This window comes from Sebastes fasciatus, chromosome 8 (assembly GCF_043250625.1).
Source record: "Sebastes fasciatus isolate fSebFas1 chromosome 8, fSebFas1.pri, whole genome shotgun sequence".
Lineage (NCBI taxonomy): Eukaryota > Metazoa > Chordata > Actinopteri > Perciformes > Sebastidae > Sebastes > Sebastes fasciatus.
The window spans coordinates 5,440,330-5,454,977 of record NC_133802.1 but is presented as its reverse complement, the minus strand read 5'-3'; the positions used below and the strand labels follow the sequence as shown (position 1 = coordinate 5,454,977).

The window sequence follows — 14,648 nt, the reverse complement described above, 5'->3', positions numbered from 1 at the left end:
ATATTAGCTCAGCAAATATCAAGTGCAAACTCCAGGAGCTCTGTAACCACTTTCTTTATCAATAAACTCACGTTACCCAGCATTAGGAGTAAACCAGTTCTAGCGTTATGTTTTGACTCAGGAAATTAATCTTTAAATGCCATGTATGGGCTTTTTAGGTGTCACTATGACTCCTTGTAGTGTAAATGATTTGACTGGCTGGACACACACACACACACACACACACACACACACACACACACACACACACACACACACACACACACACACACACACACACACACACACACACACACACACACACACACACACACACACACACACACACACACACACACACACACACACACACACACACACACACACACACACACACACACACACACAGTGGCTGTTGTGAGATGGGACGACTTTCAGACTGGCACAGAGACGGCACAGGTGTCAAAAATGACACCCACATACAGTAATACAACGTAGGAGTTCTAGAAATCATCTGGAAAATAAAAAATATACAAACGGCAAAAAATCGGTGTGCTCAGTCAGCTGCTGCGATGGCCGAATGTGTTCGCACGAGGAAGACTTTAGCAGGCGTCTGCATGCTAGATGAGAATTTGTTGTAGATTATGGGTTAATGCGGTCAATTGTTTGTTCTCTTGAAGCCACTTGCCTCGAAGCAGCAGCGATGTACGTTACAAAACATTTTGTTGTCTCCTTGGCAAAAATCCAACCATAAATCTGTTTGATTAAAACAAAAACAGATATGCAGATCTGGATTTTGGACACAGCTCTGTATTACCAAACCATCACTCGTATATCACAGGGTTTAAAGGACAAACTTTTTACAATTTCAGAAAGGCCAACAGTGTAACTATTGCAGTTAATGACAAGCAGAAACTCTTTTTGCAACGAAGCATGAACCTAAATGAGGAGAGAGAGAGAGAGACTGTCACTGTTGAACTGCAGCCATTCAAATCTTCAATGAGCCGCCGCGACATAGAAATGCAGCTTTTTCCACCTTGGCATGGTTTTTGACACTTTGCTCTCGGAGTCAAAGGCAGACAGTGTTGATATATGTATTCATATAAATAACAAAACAGTACAGTATAAATATAAAGATTCTGTGTGTGTGTGTGTGTACGCACAGTTGTAAATGGTGTATGAGTATAGGACAAGAGTGTGTGTGTGTGTGTGTGTGTGTGTGTGTGTGTGTGTGTGTGTTGTTGTGTGCGCTTGCAGGCCAGTGTTAGGACAGGGTTGGGGGGTTAGAGGTGAAGCTTTCCCTCCCCCACCTCGTGGAAGAGCGAGGTGTAAAACTCCGGCTCCAGTTGCTTGTTGCGGTAACGCTGGACTATCTCAGTTATTTTCTGCTTCCGCCTCACGTGAGGCGGGTTGTACAAGTCACTTTCCAGACGCTTCCGTCGGCACACGTTGATGACCGTTTGGCGCACAAGAAACCCTGGGAGGAAGATGCAAACACAGGAGCTCATCAGGGCAAAGTAGACAAATAGGAAAGTTTTGAGACTGTATACAAAGGAATCTTTTAAAAAAGGATGAATTCTATAACAACTGATGCACCTTCTACCGAGATGAAAGTAGTGAAGATAAAAATGAGGATGGAAAAGACATTCCAACATTTTACTAACTGCTTTGACTAAAGAGACAAAGTTTAAAAAATAAATAAATAAATAAAAAAGATGTACTCTTCTACATTTCTGTTTTGGAAAGCCAAAGCAACCATCAAACCTAGCTTCCAACTTTGCCACCTGCTGGCAAAGCGTGGCATTACATACATTGAAAAGCAGAATGAGATTTATTATGTTTTTCAAGGTAAAATATATGTACCAGTACAGGATAGATAAATGCTTTAAATCATTTTTTTTTTTATGGTACTATGACGTTAAAAAAAATTGCGTTAACATGTTATTATCCCATTAACTTTGACAGCCCCAGTTACAAACCGTAATTCCTGAATTGAAAAACAATATAAACCGATTAAATGGGGTTTATTACCATTTAACTCAAACGCCAACCATAAAATATTTATGTGTACATATTATTATTTCAGTAAGCTCATCAATGATCCTAATAGACTCCGTGTGGAAACCCTGTCATGCGTTAACACTCGTTGCTTATGTTGTCTCTGATGAGGAAAGAAGGAAACGTATATAGTACTGTAGGGAGGAATAAACAAAGAGAGAGTCATGTAGAGCCATTACCTAGTGCTCTGCGGCTGACCACCATGCCGTCCACCAGGGGAATCACCATGCCAAATTTCCCCACAGCGCCATGCAGCCGGATTCTGAAGAGTCCCGTCTTCAGAGGTTGGATGAAGATCAGAGGAACGTCCTTCTCTAGTAACCCTGACCTGTAGCAGAAACAATTACAAAAACAGAGAGGACAACGATGATGTTGGTGATTTGCAACAAGCTAGAACAATAAATTAATATAGAATAATATTTGAAAAAACAGTAGCACAATACAATACAAAACAAAACATGATAAAAGTACCAAATGTATATATGATCTGTCTTGACAGATCAGACTGCAATCACGTAGAACTTGACTGAACTAATGCCAATAGATTTTCACTCCACATGAAACAATTATGTAGGCAGAGAAAATGTGTCTATGCCTGACTGGACTTGATGCCATTTTCAGCATTTTAATTGCACATAATAGCTTATTTGTTAGCTTTGAAAATAAGAAAAAGTGATATTAGCAATCGTCACAAATGTCAAACACCCATTATCTTTCAAAGGACCTGGCCATTCAGGAAATGAGTTCTATCACTAATTAAATGAACTGTCGTCATGTTGTATCAGAAACACACACCTCCAGACAACACCCTCTCAAAAGTGGCATTGTTAATTTGGTTAAATTAGGGCTTTCAATCCATGAAAATAATCTCGATTAATCGCATGATTGTCCATTGTTAATCGCAAATCACAACATGGCAAACTAAAGCCCAACAAGGACAAACAGCTGTCAGTGTACTGACTTTATGTTCAATGTAGGGCTATAACGAATGTCATTTTTTTGCATTTGAAGGTTCTATTGAGGTTTTTGAATGAAGCTCTGAATGTCTGTCGTCATATTTTATGAAATCAGCACCCTAAAAAATGGGGGAAAAAAATTATATTTTGTTATTATGGTAATATAAATGTAATTTATGACACTTTTTGGTTGCTGCTAGACCGCCCCATTAAGCAGGTACATGCCTCCCTTTGTATTTTTGACTGCAGGGAAAATGTTGTTTTTGAAAGGCTAAACGCCAACAAATATGGATTGAAGCAGAATATTTTGTTAGATAAAAACATGTACATTTTGGAAATGCGACCAAAGTTCCCACTGCGGGTCAAAATAAAGCGCTGTCACCCCGAGGTAACTGGGATTGCTAAGTGGAGTCCAATAGTCTCTGGTGAAGGCAACCGCCGTAGTCTGTCCCCCGCTACTTTTGCTTTCTGGTCTTTATATAAGTTGTGTATCTTCGATACGGTGGTGGCTCTCGAAGGCAATTCATATGGGCGTCGTTGGATGCGATCAGAATTATTTCACGCAGACCTGCGTTAATGCGTCAAAGAACTTAGTGGCATTAAAATGAATTTGCGTTAACACGACATTATCATGTTAATTTTGACAGCCCTAATTTAAATTAGTTTGAGTCTTGTGGTCTGTGGCCTCAGGTAATGTCAATCTATCCACAACCAAGCTGCTGAGTAGCATGTTATCTCAACATTATAAAGGGTGACCAAACCAACGTACATATTAATCATGTTTCACAAAAAATTAATTTTCCTGTAAGCCAGTTCACACTGGTAACCGTTGTCACAGCTCCGCCACAGTTCCTTTTCTCTGCCTGCTTTTGCACACACTGCATGTTGTACTTCCTGTTTTGCACGGCATGTGTTTGTGCACTGTTTGTTACTCAGCATGTGAGAGCACATGCTATTTTGCAGAATTGTTTTTCTCTTTCTTCATTTTTGCACCTGACCAAAACAGATTCATGAACCATATGTTCTCCATACTGGCAGCAAAGTGTGTCAGAGTGTAAACTGCTGAATACCTGCAGGAAGTGCTGTTGCTCATGCTAGCTTCCAAGCCCGTGCTGGTTTCCGCCAAGAGATCAGACAACGGGAAGTTCTCTAAAAACACAAAAACAATGACATTCATGTACCTCAATCCATTAGTCACATACCTAAGAAAAACCTTTTTACAGCCACCTTTTAAGGCTAAAGAGGTAGCTTTCACTGAAAACATTTGTGTGGATTAACCTACTGACTGAACAAGAGGAAATGCTATAAAAAGAAATAGATAATAATCTACACAGAGAGACAATACATTATTCTCCACTGCTAGTAGTCTCAAATGACAGGACAGGGTAGTGCCTACCGATATCATCGAAGCGCTCCACCCAGACCACAAACACCTTCGTCTCAGGACCCAGTGGTGGGAAAGACTTTCCAGTCGATGACCTCTTTGTCTTTACCAAAGGACTCAGCTACAGAAATAGCACAATACACAGGGAGTTTAAGCAAACGCTACATAAAACAATTAGCACTCATAATCAGTGCTGTCAGCATACAGTTCCTTTGAATACACACTACCTTTTTGGCAGACTCCAGGTTTTCAGAATGGTTGGGGAACAGCTCCAGAGTCAGATTGGGTTGTTTGAGAGAACCAGGCATGATGTCTGCGTTGGTGTCTGCCTCCACTGTGGAGTCACTGTGCACCGAAGACTCCTCTGAGAAACAACAAAGATCAAATGGCAACTCTGTCATCCCTGAATCCCTCACTGGGTTTTCATTAGGGATACACGGTTTGCAAAATTCTGGGCAGATACCTGCCCGCCGTTGCTGTTATTTATTCCCCTTTTGTGCCAGGGAAACAAAGACCTCTTCATTATAAAAAATAACTGAGCTGTTATTAAGTCATTCAGCATTTCATTACACTGTCTCAATGTGCACAAGTTCAATCATACAAATTTATTAAACAACCTTCTTTCACTTTTTTTAAAAAAAATAACTGCTTAAAAAGCCTTTTCAGCTGCTATACAACTACCTACTCAATGAGAGGAATGTTTCAGTACAGCCCAACAAAACTATGTGTTTTGTGAAACATAAATGAAATATAGCCTTAATGTAAAAGTGATTAGAAACATAAGCAGTGTCTCTCACTCATAGACTTTACTTAGGCGGGCCGCCCATATAGTAACGGCAGCCCAAGTATATTTGGTGACCCATTTTAGCATGTTTCATTTTTATATTTTATCAGGGTAGTGAATACTGACCAGAATTTTCTGTTAATGATGGAACAACAAAGGCAATCTCTGTCAGAGCATCAGCGTAGTATAAAACTTTCTTCTCCCCGTTGAACACTGAGCCTCCTGTGTCCTCAGGCGTAGCTGCGTCCTCTACAATGAAAAGATTTTTTTAACATTGACTTAGTTACTACCACGAATATCCAACATGTAGATAAAAAACAGATGCCAATATGTGCCTTCGTCCAAAGTCTTCCTCAGATCCAACGCAGCAGTTGGCTTAGTAGCTTACCTGTTTGTTGTATATCATTGCTGTCGGAGCAGGAGTTGAGGGACCAGCTGGTGTCTAGGTGTCCCGTCCACCCAGGGTGGCGTCCCACGTCCACAGGCCAGCCCAAGGACAGCAGGAACTCCAAAAAGTGGGGCTGGACGCAGGACGATGACTCCACATTCCTCAGGATCTGATCACCGCAAGCACAAGAACACACCCATTGTTATCCACACATTTTTATATACATATACGTAAGTCTTAAGATTAAATTCAAGCCATTTCATTCCTGTTGTAAGTAAATACAAGCCAAACTTATCATTATCATCATTATACAGTATACTGTTTTATATTGTACAGAATCTGTTGTGAGTTCCCTCACCTCAGGGCTGCTCTTCTGTCCAGCCCTCACATAGAAAATAAAGACAGTGTCAAATGGTCGGCATGGAAGCAGGTCCAGGTAGCTGATGTCATCAAAAAACCCTGGCAAGGATGACTCCAGGCCAATCAGATGAGGAGGTAGACGACTGTTGTTGGGCTCCTGTCAATAATAAATGAATTTACATGCATTCTAAATTAACTATAACAATACTATAAAAAGGTATTAATACTAGGGCTGACAATTCATTCAAATATTTAATTGCGATTAATCACATAATTGTCCAGTTAATTGCAAATTAATCGCACATTTTGTATCTGTTCAGAATGTACCTTAAAGGGAGATTTGTCAAGTATTTAATACTCTGATCAACATGGGAGTGGCCAAATATGCTGCTTTATGCAAATGTATGTATATATTTATTATTGGAAATCAATTAACACAAAACAATGTCCAGAAACCCTCACAGGTACTGCATTTAGCATAAAACATATGCTCAAATCATAACATGGCAAACTGCAGCCCAACAGGCAACAACAGCTGTCAGTGTGTCAGTGTGCTGACTTGACTATGACTTGTCCCAAAACTGCATGTGATTATCATAAAGTGGGCATGTCTGTAAAGGGGAGACTCGTGGGTACCCATAGAACCCTTTTTCATTCACATATCTTGAGGTCAGAGGACAATGGACCCCTTTGAAATTGGCCATGCCAATTTTTCCTCGCCAAAATTAGCTCAAGTTTGGAGCGTTATTTAACCTCCTTCGCGACAAGCTAGTATGACATGGTTACAACCTAAACATTGCAAGTTGCGTTAATGCTTTAAAGAAATTAGTGGCTTTAAAACAAATTTGCATTAACACGTTATTATCGCATTAACTTTGACAGCCCTAATTTATTCACATTCATTCATTCCACAGACGTAACTTTAACTGGTACTTTTGTATTGGGATTCTATTTAAGTATAAATTGCTGGAGGACTTGTATATAACATTTGATATTGGCAGAAAATATTTTTCGCAACTTCAATCCAAGAGACTTTCTCATTGGCCACGATCGCACAAATTCTGTTTACCAACCTTGAGCGCCTCCAGAGACAGAAAGCCAAAGTGGGAGAGGAAGAGGCGTGCGGTCTGGAACTCCTGCGAGGGTGGAGGGGGTTTGCAGTCGGTCTGTGGGTCAGGGTAAGTCTTGGACTTCCACATTTCCTCGCTGTGCCGCTCCAAGGCGTTCTCATAGTCGATCTGCCTGGTCATCAGAATACGGAGCTTGTCATGCTGAACTTCCAGCTGAAAAGAAGAAGGGGACGGGGCAATTTTAAGATCATTTTTAGAGGATGTGGCTGATGAATGGCACTCGATTGCATAAATTTACCATAAACCCACAAAGACCAAGTCCCACAGTCCAAATACTGAGACGTCAGCTCCCAAAGTTGATGTGAAAAGAGTCACTAGTGTGCACCTGTGCTTTAAAACACTGGTGTCAAACATTTAATCGGAGAAACCATTTTTATTAACTAAACCTGTACAATCCAATCCAGTGCAACAGCTCTTCAATAACTTCAGTCTTTTTTGAAGCTTTTAATGTGTCAGAGAGGTATTGATTCAACTCTGTGGTCATTTTTATCAGACCGTGGTTTCGGATTGAAAGCTACAAATTATTGCATTGGATTGAGAAAACCACACCTCTAAGATCATCATATGCTTTCCACCAAACCAGATGATTTGACCCTTTTTTCCATGAGACACCCAAGTGGAATTTCATCTCTCCAACAACTCACGTGTGGGTAATTACTCATCATTGTATTTGTAGCTCTCCCATCATCCTGCCAGCCCATACAACACACCTGGGTTCGTATAATAACAAATATTATGAGGGATTCATTTACCTGCATGGCTCTGGTTTAGCCATGACAACAAACAATCTTGTTTAAGTAAGTAGAATCTTTTATTTATTAGTCATAATGTGGATACAAGATCAATGACAGGAAGTGAATCTCACCTCTTTACTGACAATGTCATCCAAGTCAGGAATACTGACATCAGCTTTGACAAGTGGAATCTTATCCACCTCTTCAGGGAAGGGCCTCTGCTTGACGTTGTACTTGATACCCACGACGTTGTTGGGTGTTGGACGGCCTTCGGGAACAAACACCTGCTGTAGAAGCAGAGAAGTAGACAGATTGTGTTATAAGCGAAACAGATGTGGAGCTTTTACGAAAGCAAAACTCAAGCATGTCATTTTAACAACATTTCTGGAGTGGTATTGGTTTAGTATGGATGCAATTTTTTTTCAAACCGATAGCTGACCCTCGTTAACCGATTACTAACTGTTAACCAACAAGATAAGTGCGTTGCATGCAGCGGTGCTGTGGTGGTTGAAGTGCCCAGCTGCAACGATAAGCCGATACACAAAAAGGTTAAATCCATCATTTACCTCCAGCTGCAGTGTACGAGCAAAACAGACAACCGAGTCCCCAGTTCACCCGTCTGGGAGAGTTACTGTAGCAGCCACGGTGCTGCGTGTATTGTCATGGACACATGCAGCCACTTTCCCAGTAACTCTCCACCGCATCATTTAGTTTAGCTGCAAGGTTGTCAGCTGTGTGTCTGCCTGGCTACTCTGTCAGCCCGGCATAACGTTAGCGAGTGTCCGACAGACCGAGTGTGTGTTTGTGCTGCGTTCGCAGATGTAGCGTTGCTGGTGGCTTCGAGCTCACCGTTGTCACACACATACGGTCTGTCAGCCCGGCGTAACATTAGCGAGTGTCCGATGGGCCATGTGTTTGGCGGCGGTGAGTGTGGGGTTGTCGGGGGCCTTATAGCTGTGAACGTAGTAGTGCAATGTGTGTACAGTTTATTTATCGGTGAATTAATGCTACAACTCCTCAATTCCCAAGCTAAGCTCCTGTATCTTGAAACACCGGCTCAGACTCACTTAGGTGGGCTGTTAAGGTGGACCAGCTACTCTCCTTTAAGTGACAAGCTGCTCCTCAGAGTATTGCTCAGTTTTCATTTATTTAATTTTTTTATTTATTTAATTTTTTTATTTATTTAATTTTTAATATTTCCTTTAACATTAATTGGTAAAAATTCTTAATGGCGGTTAACGGTTAAACTGTTTATTATTAACGTCCCTATGGTTTAGCATTGTTATCTTGCATGCTGCAGTAAACCACAGTGTGAGCTCACCCTCTGATTGGCCCGGGCTCCTCTGGGTTGGTGGAAGAGCTGCATGGTCCAGGCATGTCTGCCAGCCGTCCCTCGGATCAAAATTGTCACTGATGGACTCGGGTCTGTGAGGACAGAGATGCTCTCATTTATGAAGAAACAGGAGGGCATGTTTGTAATTGATTTTACTTAAGCAGTGCTTGGTACATGGTGGGTGATACGGTCTCTACATGTACATTAAGAATGAACCAAGTAACGCCATAATTCTCCTCAATATCTCAATAACCTGGTATTACGTCAAAGGATGGATGTTAAGCTACTGACTCTGCTCGTTGCCCAGAGGTTGCTCCAGCATGGCGAGGATGACCGAGTTGTCCAGGACAAAGTAGCGGAAGTTGCTGGCTCCTGTGGCACTGAGTCTGGCATAGCGGATCAGGGTGTCTTCGTTCAGCAGGCTGCAGGTGGAGGCAGGTCCGCTCGGGGAAGGGAAGGCCCCCAGCACCTGCATGATACTGGGGAACACCACAGCAAACTAGGTCAATAGGGAAAACATGCTTCATTTATGTGCTGCAGGGAGATTCAGCAGAAAATCTGGGGAAAGTAGGTCATTGTATCAGCAGAAAAACACAACAGATACATCATTTAGTAGAATGACTAACATATAAAGTCCAACTAAGTTACAACATTCTTTTTGGAGACAAAAATAATGTAAAAGTGAAATTCAAATGTATTGCTAATTAGGGCTGGACCCGGTTATTCGACTATTTGGTTATTCGTTCGTTGGGTAGGTATTAAGTTTTCAATTTTGGGATTTGGGTATTTATCCTTTCGGGATTACATACATGCATAGGACACACCAAACCGTTTGGAAAATGCTTCTTATTCAATAACAAACAAAAATACAAACAACAATACTATAAAATAACAGAATCATTAAAAATGAATGCCTTTAATTAAACCGAATGACCCGTGTTACAGTGCTATGCCGTCCATCTCAGAGAGATTAAAGTGCTCCTTCGGCAGGTTGAGCCCCCCCCCCCACCCTTCCTGGCCGCAGACTTGAATATACACTGTTGATGGTGTTTGGGACAGCTCTACTGCTGATAACATTTTATTGTTTAAAGGAAGAAAGAACATTTCTTTGGAAGATATCCAGAAATGCCCCTTTAGCCTGTCAGCCTCTGGTGGGGGCAGCTCTCTGGTAACAGTAGCTCACAATTCAAAAGACAGAGAGTAATGTTAAGCAGTAATAAAGAAAAAGGAGGACCACACTATTCTGCATCTAAACTGACTGATCTTGGGTGCGTTCGTAAATAGTCACTCTGGCATAAACTGGACCGTTCATAAATTTGGAGCGCTGTTGGAATATACCGTTCAGTTATTCAGAGCACTACTCAGAGCAGCAACGTTTGTTAATTCATATAGAAATAGAACGCTCCACAGCGCTATCATTTCAGTGTATAACATCAGATTGCATTTATGAACGCACCCCTTGACACTTGCAGCTACGTTTTTAAGCTTGTGATGATTTGATTGGATTGTTTTTCTTTTGTTATTTTCTGGGGTGCCAGTTAGTCAATGCCCTGACACAGGTTCCACTTTATTTTTTAGATAGTGTTTATTGTGTGACTGGCTATGGCGAGGCAAGCAGTACCGAATGCTACAGCTGACGAGCCAACTGATAATGTCAGTTTGCAGGCTATTTAGCATGCAGTGCCACATTAGCAGTCCTACTGCGATTTTCTACAATGACCATTTGTTTGCTAGCTTGTCAACAACCATTGTGCAGATCAAGATAAGTGTCTATGCTTGTAGATAAGGAGACGTCGCGACTAGAAAAAGCTAGTGTTTGCTGCAGTTCCCAGTTCATAGCATAGAATGGTGATGGTTACAGTTTTATGCATTACAAAATGTTTTGAGTGGCTATATGCAAAGGAGTTCTCCTTCTACATTCACATATAAATACCCAACAGCATTCCTTGTATATACACAGGCAAGACACCAACAATGAATATGAAATGTCAAGATGACACAGGATGTAATTGACAGAGCAGAGTTGGTTTAAATGACAAGATAAACAAAAGAGCACTTTGAATCAATATATGCCTTGCCTATATGTGCAGAGTGTTATGTTGAAAGTGTTACACAGTATATTAACTATATTAACAAACTGTAGAAACTCTGAGGAATCTCACCAGGACAAAGTGGCCTCAGCAGCGTCCTTCACCCTCATTGAAGCTGGGTTGTGCTCCTTCTCCCCTTTATGTCGCACTTCCTGTTCCTGTCGGGACTTGCTGCCAGAGATTCCCAGCTCCACAATCTCCAGCACCTCTACCAAACAATCCTGATCCAGAAGAAAAGGAAAGGGGATAAGTTCGCAGAGCTGGAGTGCACTGTTTTGTTTCCACACAAATGAGGCTTAGACCAGAGAAATGGAAAGGTATCCAATTTTCTGTATGTTTTTGGTAGAAGTTTAATCTTACCAAAACAAATTTGATCCCTCTCTAACAGAAGTGGGACCAAGTCATTGTTTTGCAAGTCACAAGGAAGTCTCAAGTCTTTGCACTCAAGTCCTGAGTTTAGTCCCAATTCAAGACAGGCAAGTCCCAAGTCCTAAACAAGACATAATGCACTCTCCACCAATTTCAACCCGCACATTTTACATACTGCAATTTGTTTTTTGGTTGACCACCGCATTGTTTTTGTACGCAAACAAAGTTATCTTTGGTATCATTTTTTCCAACTACCACTCAGTATCGTAATGTTCCTCATGGTTCTCTCCTGCAATTTCATTGGATGCTGTCTGGAAATATGGGGTATTAAGTGTTTACTTGCTGGGAATGAATAGCGCTAACGTGTTAATGATTCAGGAAATGAATGGAAATTAATTTATTCATGGCATGGTAAATAACATACTTTTTAATCTTTGGGCTTTGGATAAGGTATCAAGTATTTTCAAGTCAAAAGGCTCAAGTCCAAGTGAAGTCACGAGTCATTGGTGTTGAAGTCCAAGGCGAGTTGCAAGTCTTTTTTGAGTTTGTCAAGTTGAGCCTAAACTCATCATATTTATGATTCGAGACGGAGTCGAGTCCAAGTCATGTGACTCGAGTCCACTCCTCTGCTCTCTAAACTGACAACATATCTGAGTCAAATTGTAATTCAGTCTTTAAAGCTACCTTCTCATCCAGCATGTCAGGGTGCTCTGTGAGCCACACACAGAGAAACTGGAAGGCAGCTACAATCATGGAGTGGAGGTCTCTGGACTGAAGAGGAGCTGGACGGCTACACTGGTACACAATGTACCCACATATAGAGCTGACGGCACGTTTACGGTCTGCAGAGTCCACTCCCACTTTTACCTGGTTAAAACATATACAAAATACATAGGAAAATGTATCATCACATTTCTTCATTTCATGCACTCGTGAACACATTTTGTAGACTTTGGTGTGTATGTGATTTGTTTACTTCGTAAATTAAACATTTGATTAATTGTGGTTTTAAATAAAAGTTAAGGTTACACTATTGTTAGAACTAGCATTTAGGTCAATTTAAATAACCTCATGTAACCTCAATGTTGCCTTGGCTTCTTCTCTCTCTGCTCCCCAACACTCTACATTTAAAATAGAAATAGACTGTGGTGGGCTATAAAATGTAAACTACTGTCTATTTTACTAATTCTACTAAACTAACAGCATCTGCTTGTTGACAAATGGGTGATCTGAAAGACGTGTTCTTGGCCAGCTAGTAATGATTGCAGATTGTTACAGTGAGTCTCTGTGGTGTTGGGACATTGTACCTTTACCTTGGCAAGCCCAGCCAGCAGCTCCAGGGCAGCCAGTGAAATGCTCATGTCTTGCCTCCACTGGGAGTTGAGTCTCTGAGTGACCAGGTGGATGCTGCGCACCAGGAGGCCTGCCGCCGTATCTGGAAGAGCTAGACCATATAACACCCCGAAATACCAAACACCAAACACCGCAGAGAATAGAGCAAAGCAGAATTCAGGCAACACAGCTAGGGTATATAGGACAACAGGAAAAAAGTCCTGGATGCCCAGGTATTAGATACTGAAAACATGCATCAGAATAGAGTTTGAAATCAGTTCAGCACACAATGTTGAGAAAAAATCTCAGGTAGACCAAAATATAGATACAGTGGAAACCGCTTAGAGTGATCACAGTTACAGAGATCAACCTCTTACTGTATATATGGATCAAAAAGCCTGGGACAGAATCATTCCTTTATAAATGCTGTTTAAATAATATGCTTATAGTAATCAAGTAGTCCGCTTATGACAACATATGGAAAAACATTTTGAATCTACGTAATACTAATGTTAATTGAATTTTTGTTTTGTTTTTTACTTTACTCCCTTGATACTTTGCCACGCGGCCCGTCTGCTTTCCAGCTGGATACCTGAGGCTGATGCTGCGTGCACATTGATATCATGACGGGAAAAAGATAGTCATTTTCTCTGACTGAAAAACGAACATGCACGGGGAGAACACCTGTGGTTGAAGCTGCCCTCATCAAGTGGATTGCTATGGCCTCGTCACTTAATGCCCCCAAAGTGAAACTTTGCCGATCCTCGACCAGCTCTGCGGCTCACATGCAGACAAGCGCCCGTCTCCCTCCATGCCGCTACCGGGTGAGAACACAAGGAGCACTGGCAAAGGGGCGCCGTTCTGCATGCACGCTCGAGCTGCAGAGCCGGCCAAAAAACTGCAATGCCTCATCCTTTGTGAGGGAAAAGGCAGAAAAAATTGGCAGCGAGCCAGTAAATAGCAAAGCGGTCCGTTTCATTACTTTGAATTCATGTAATAATTATACAAATGTCATTTAGATGGTAATCTGCATGAGAAATGATGCACAACAACAAAAATTCAGTTATAATAATCATCCGCTTATAGCGATCAATTTGGCCCGGACAGACGTGATCACTATAAGCGGTTTCCACTGTAGTAAATAAACTGCTGAAGAACACTGTAGGGCTGAGCGACCAAGTTTTAACTTTGAAAGAAAATAAAACTATTTATGATATAATCCTCCAAAACCAAATTAATGAATTCATTACTAAGCCAATCTTGTGAAAATCCTGAGAGTTTAAAACTACTTAATATTTAATACGAAATTACATGACTATACACAAATAGGTCTGTGAAATAATCATACTAATAATAGTAGTAATAATTGCTATGAATTAGTAAGGATCTAAGGATAGAATTTCTCTGAATATGTTTCACTGCTTCATGTGGAGCTGACACTGATAGAAGAGGGTAGCCACAACTTGTCAGACAGCAACATACACTTTCTCAGCTTAAACTAGAATTTGCAGGGCTTAAAACAGTTTTTGTTTTTTTTAAATCACTGCAGAGTAAAGTAAAGGCTGACTTTGTGTTGATCAAGCATGTTAGTGGAAGTAACAGAGCCTCAAGTAAAGGCTGTGACACCAGTAGAATTCTTCTTCTGCCTGGTTCTTCCTATAACCCTCTGTCCCATAACCTTTATCGTTGTTATTTTTGTCCCATCCAGAGTAATTATTTCTCAAGCGGACTATCCATTTCAGAGTTTCTAC

The 14,648-nt window shown here is 41.1% G+C and overlaps 1 protein-coding gene across 12 annotated transcripts in view; it reads right to left on the bottom strand.

Annotated features, from left to right (window-relative positions):
• Positions 1–769: 769 nt before the first annotated feature.
• The window catches only part of LOC141772195 (ral GTPase-activating protein subunit beta-like), a 33,978-nt gene continuing 20,099 nt past the window's right edge, over positions 770–14,648 (bottom strand). For 2 of the 12 annotated variants that reach the window (XM_074642928.1, XM_074642933.1), the window contains 16 exons: positions 12,873–13,009; positions 12,250–12,432; positions 11,269–11,417; positions 9,398–9,585; positions 9,095–9,198; positions 7,905–8,060; positions 7,684–7,749; positions 6,983–7,192; positions 5,908–6,066; positions 5,550–5,718; positions 5,288–5,410; positions 4,605–4,741; positions 4,390–4,498; positions 4,064–4,142; positions 2,217–2,365; positions 770–1,456 (listed from right to left, as the gene is read on the bottom strand). In XM_074642928.1, the coding sequence (XP_074499029.1) occupies positions 1,263–1,456; positions 2,217–2,365; positions 4,064–4,142; positions 4,390–4,498; positions 4,605–4,741; positions 5,288–5,410; positions 5,550–5,718; positions 5,908–6,066; positions 6,983–7,192; positions 7,684–7,749; positions 7,905–8,060; positions 9,095–9,198; positions 9,398–9,585; positions 11,269–11,417; positions 12,250–12,432; positions 12,873–13,009 (2,312 nt within the window). In that variant the 3' untranslated portion in view covers positions 770–1,262. The remainder of the gene's footprint in view (positions 1,457–2,216; positions 2,366–4,063; positions 4,143–4,389; positions 4,499–4,604; positions 4,742–5,287; positions 5,411–5,549; positions 5,719–5,907; positions 6,067–6,982; positions 7,193–7,683; positions 7,750–7,904; positions 8,061–9,094; positions 9,199–9,397; positions 9,586–11,268; positions 11,418–12,249; positions 12,433–12,872; positions 13,010–14,648) is intronic. The other 10 variants (XM_074642931.1, XM_074642936.1, XM_074642934.1 and 7 more) reach the window with 7 other exon arrangements.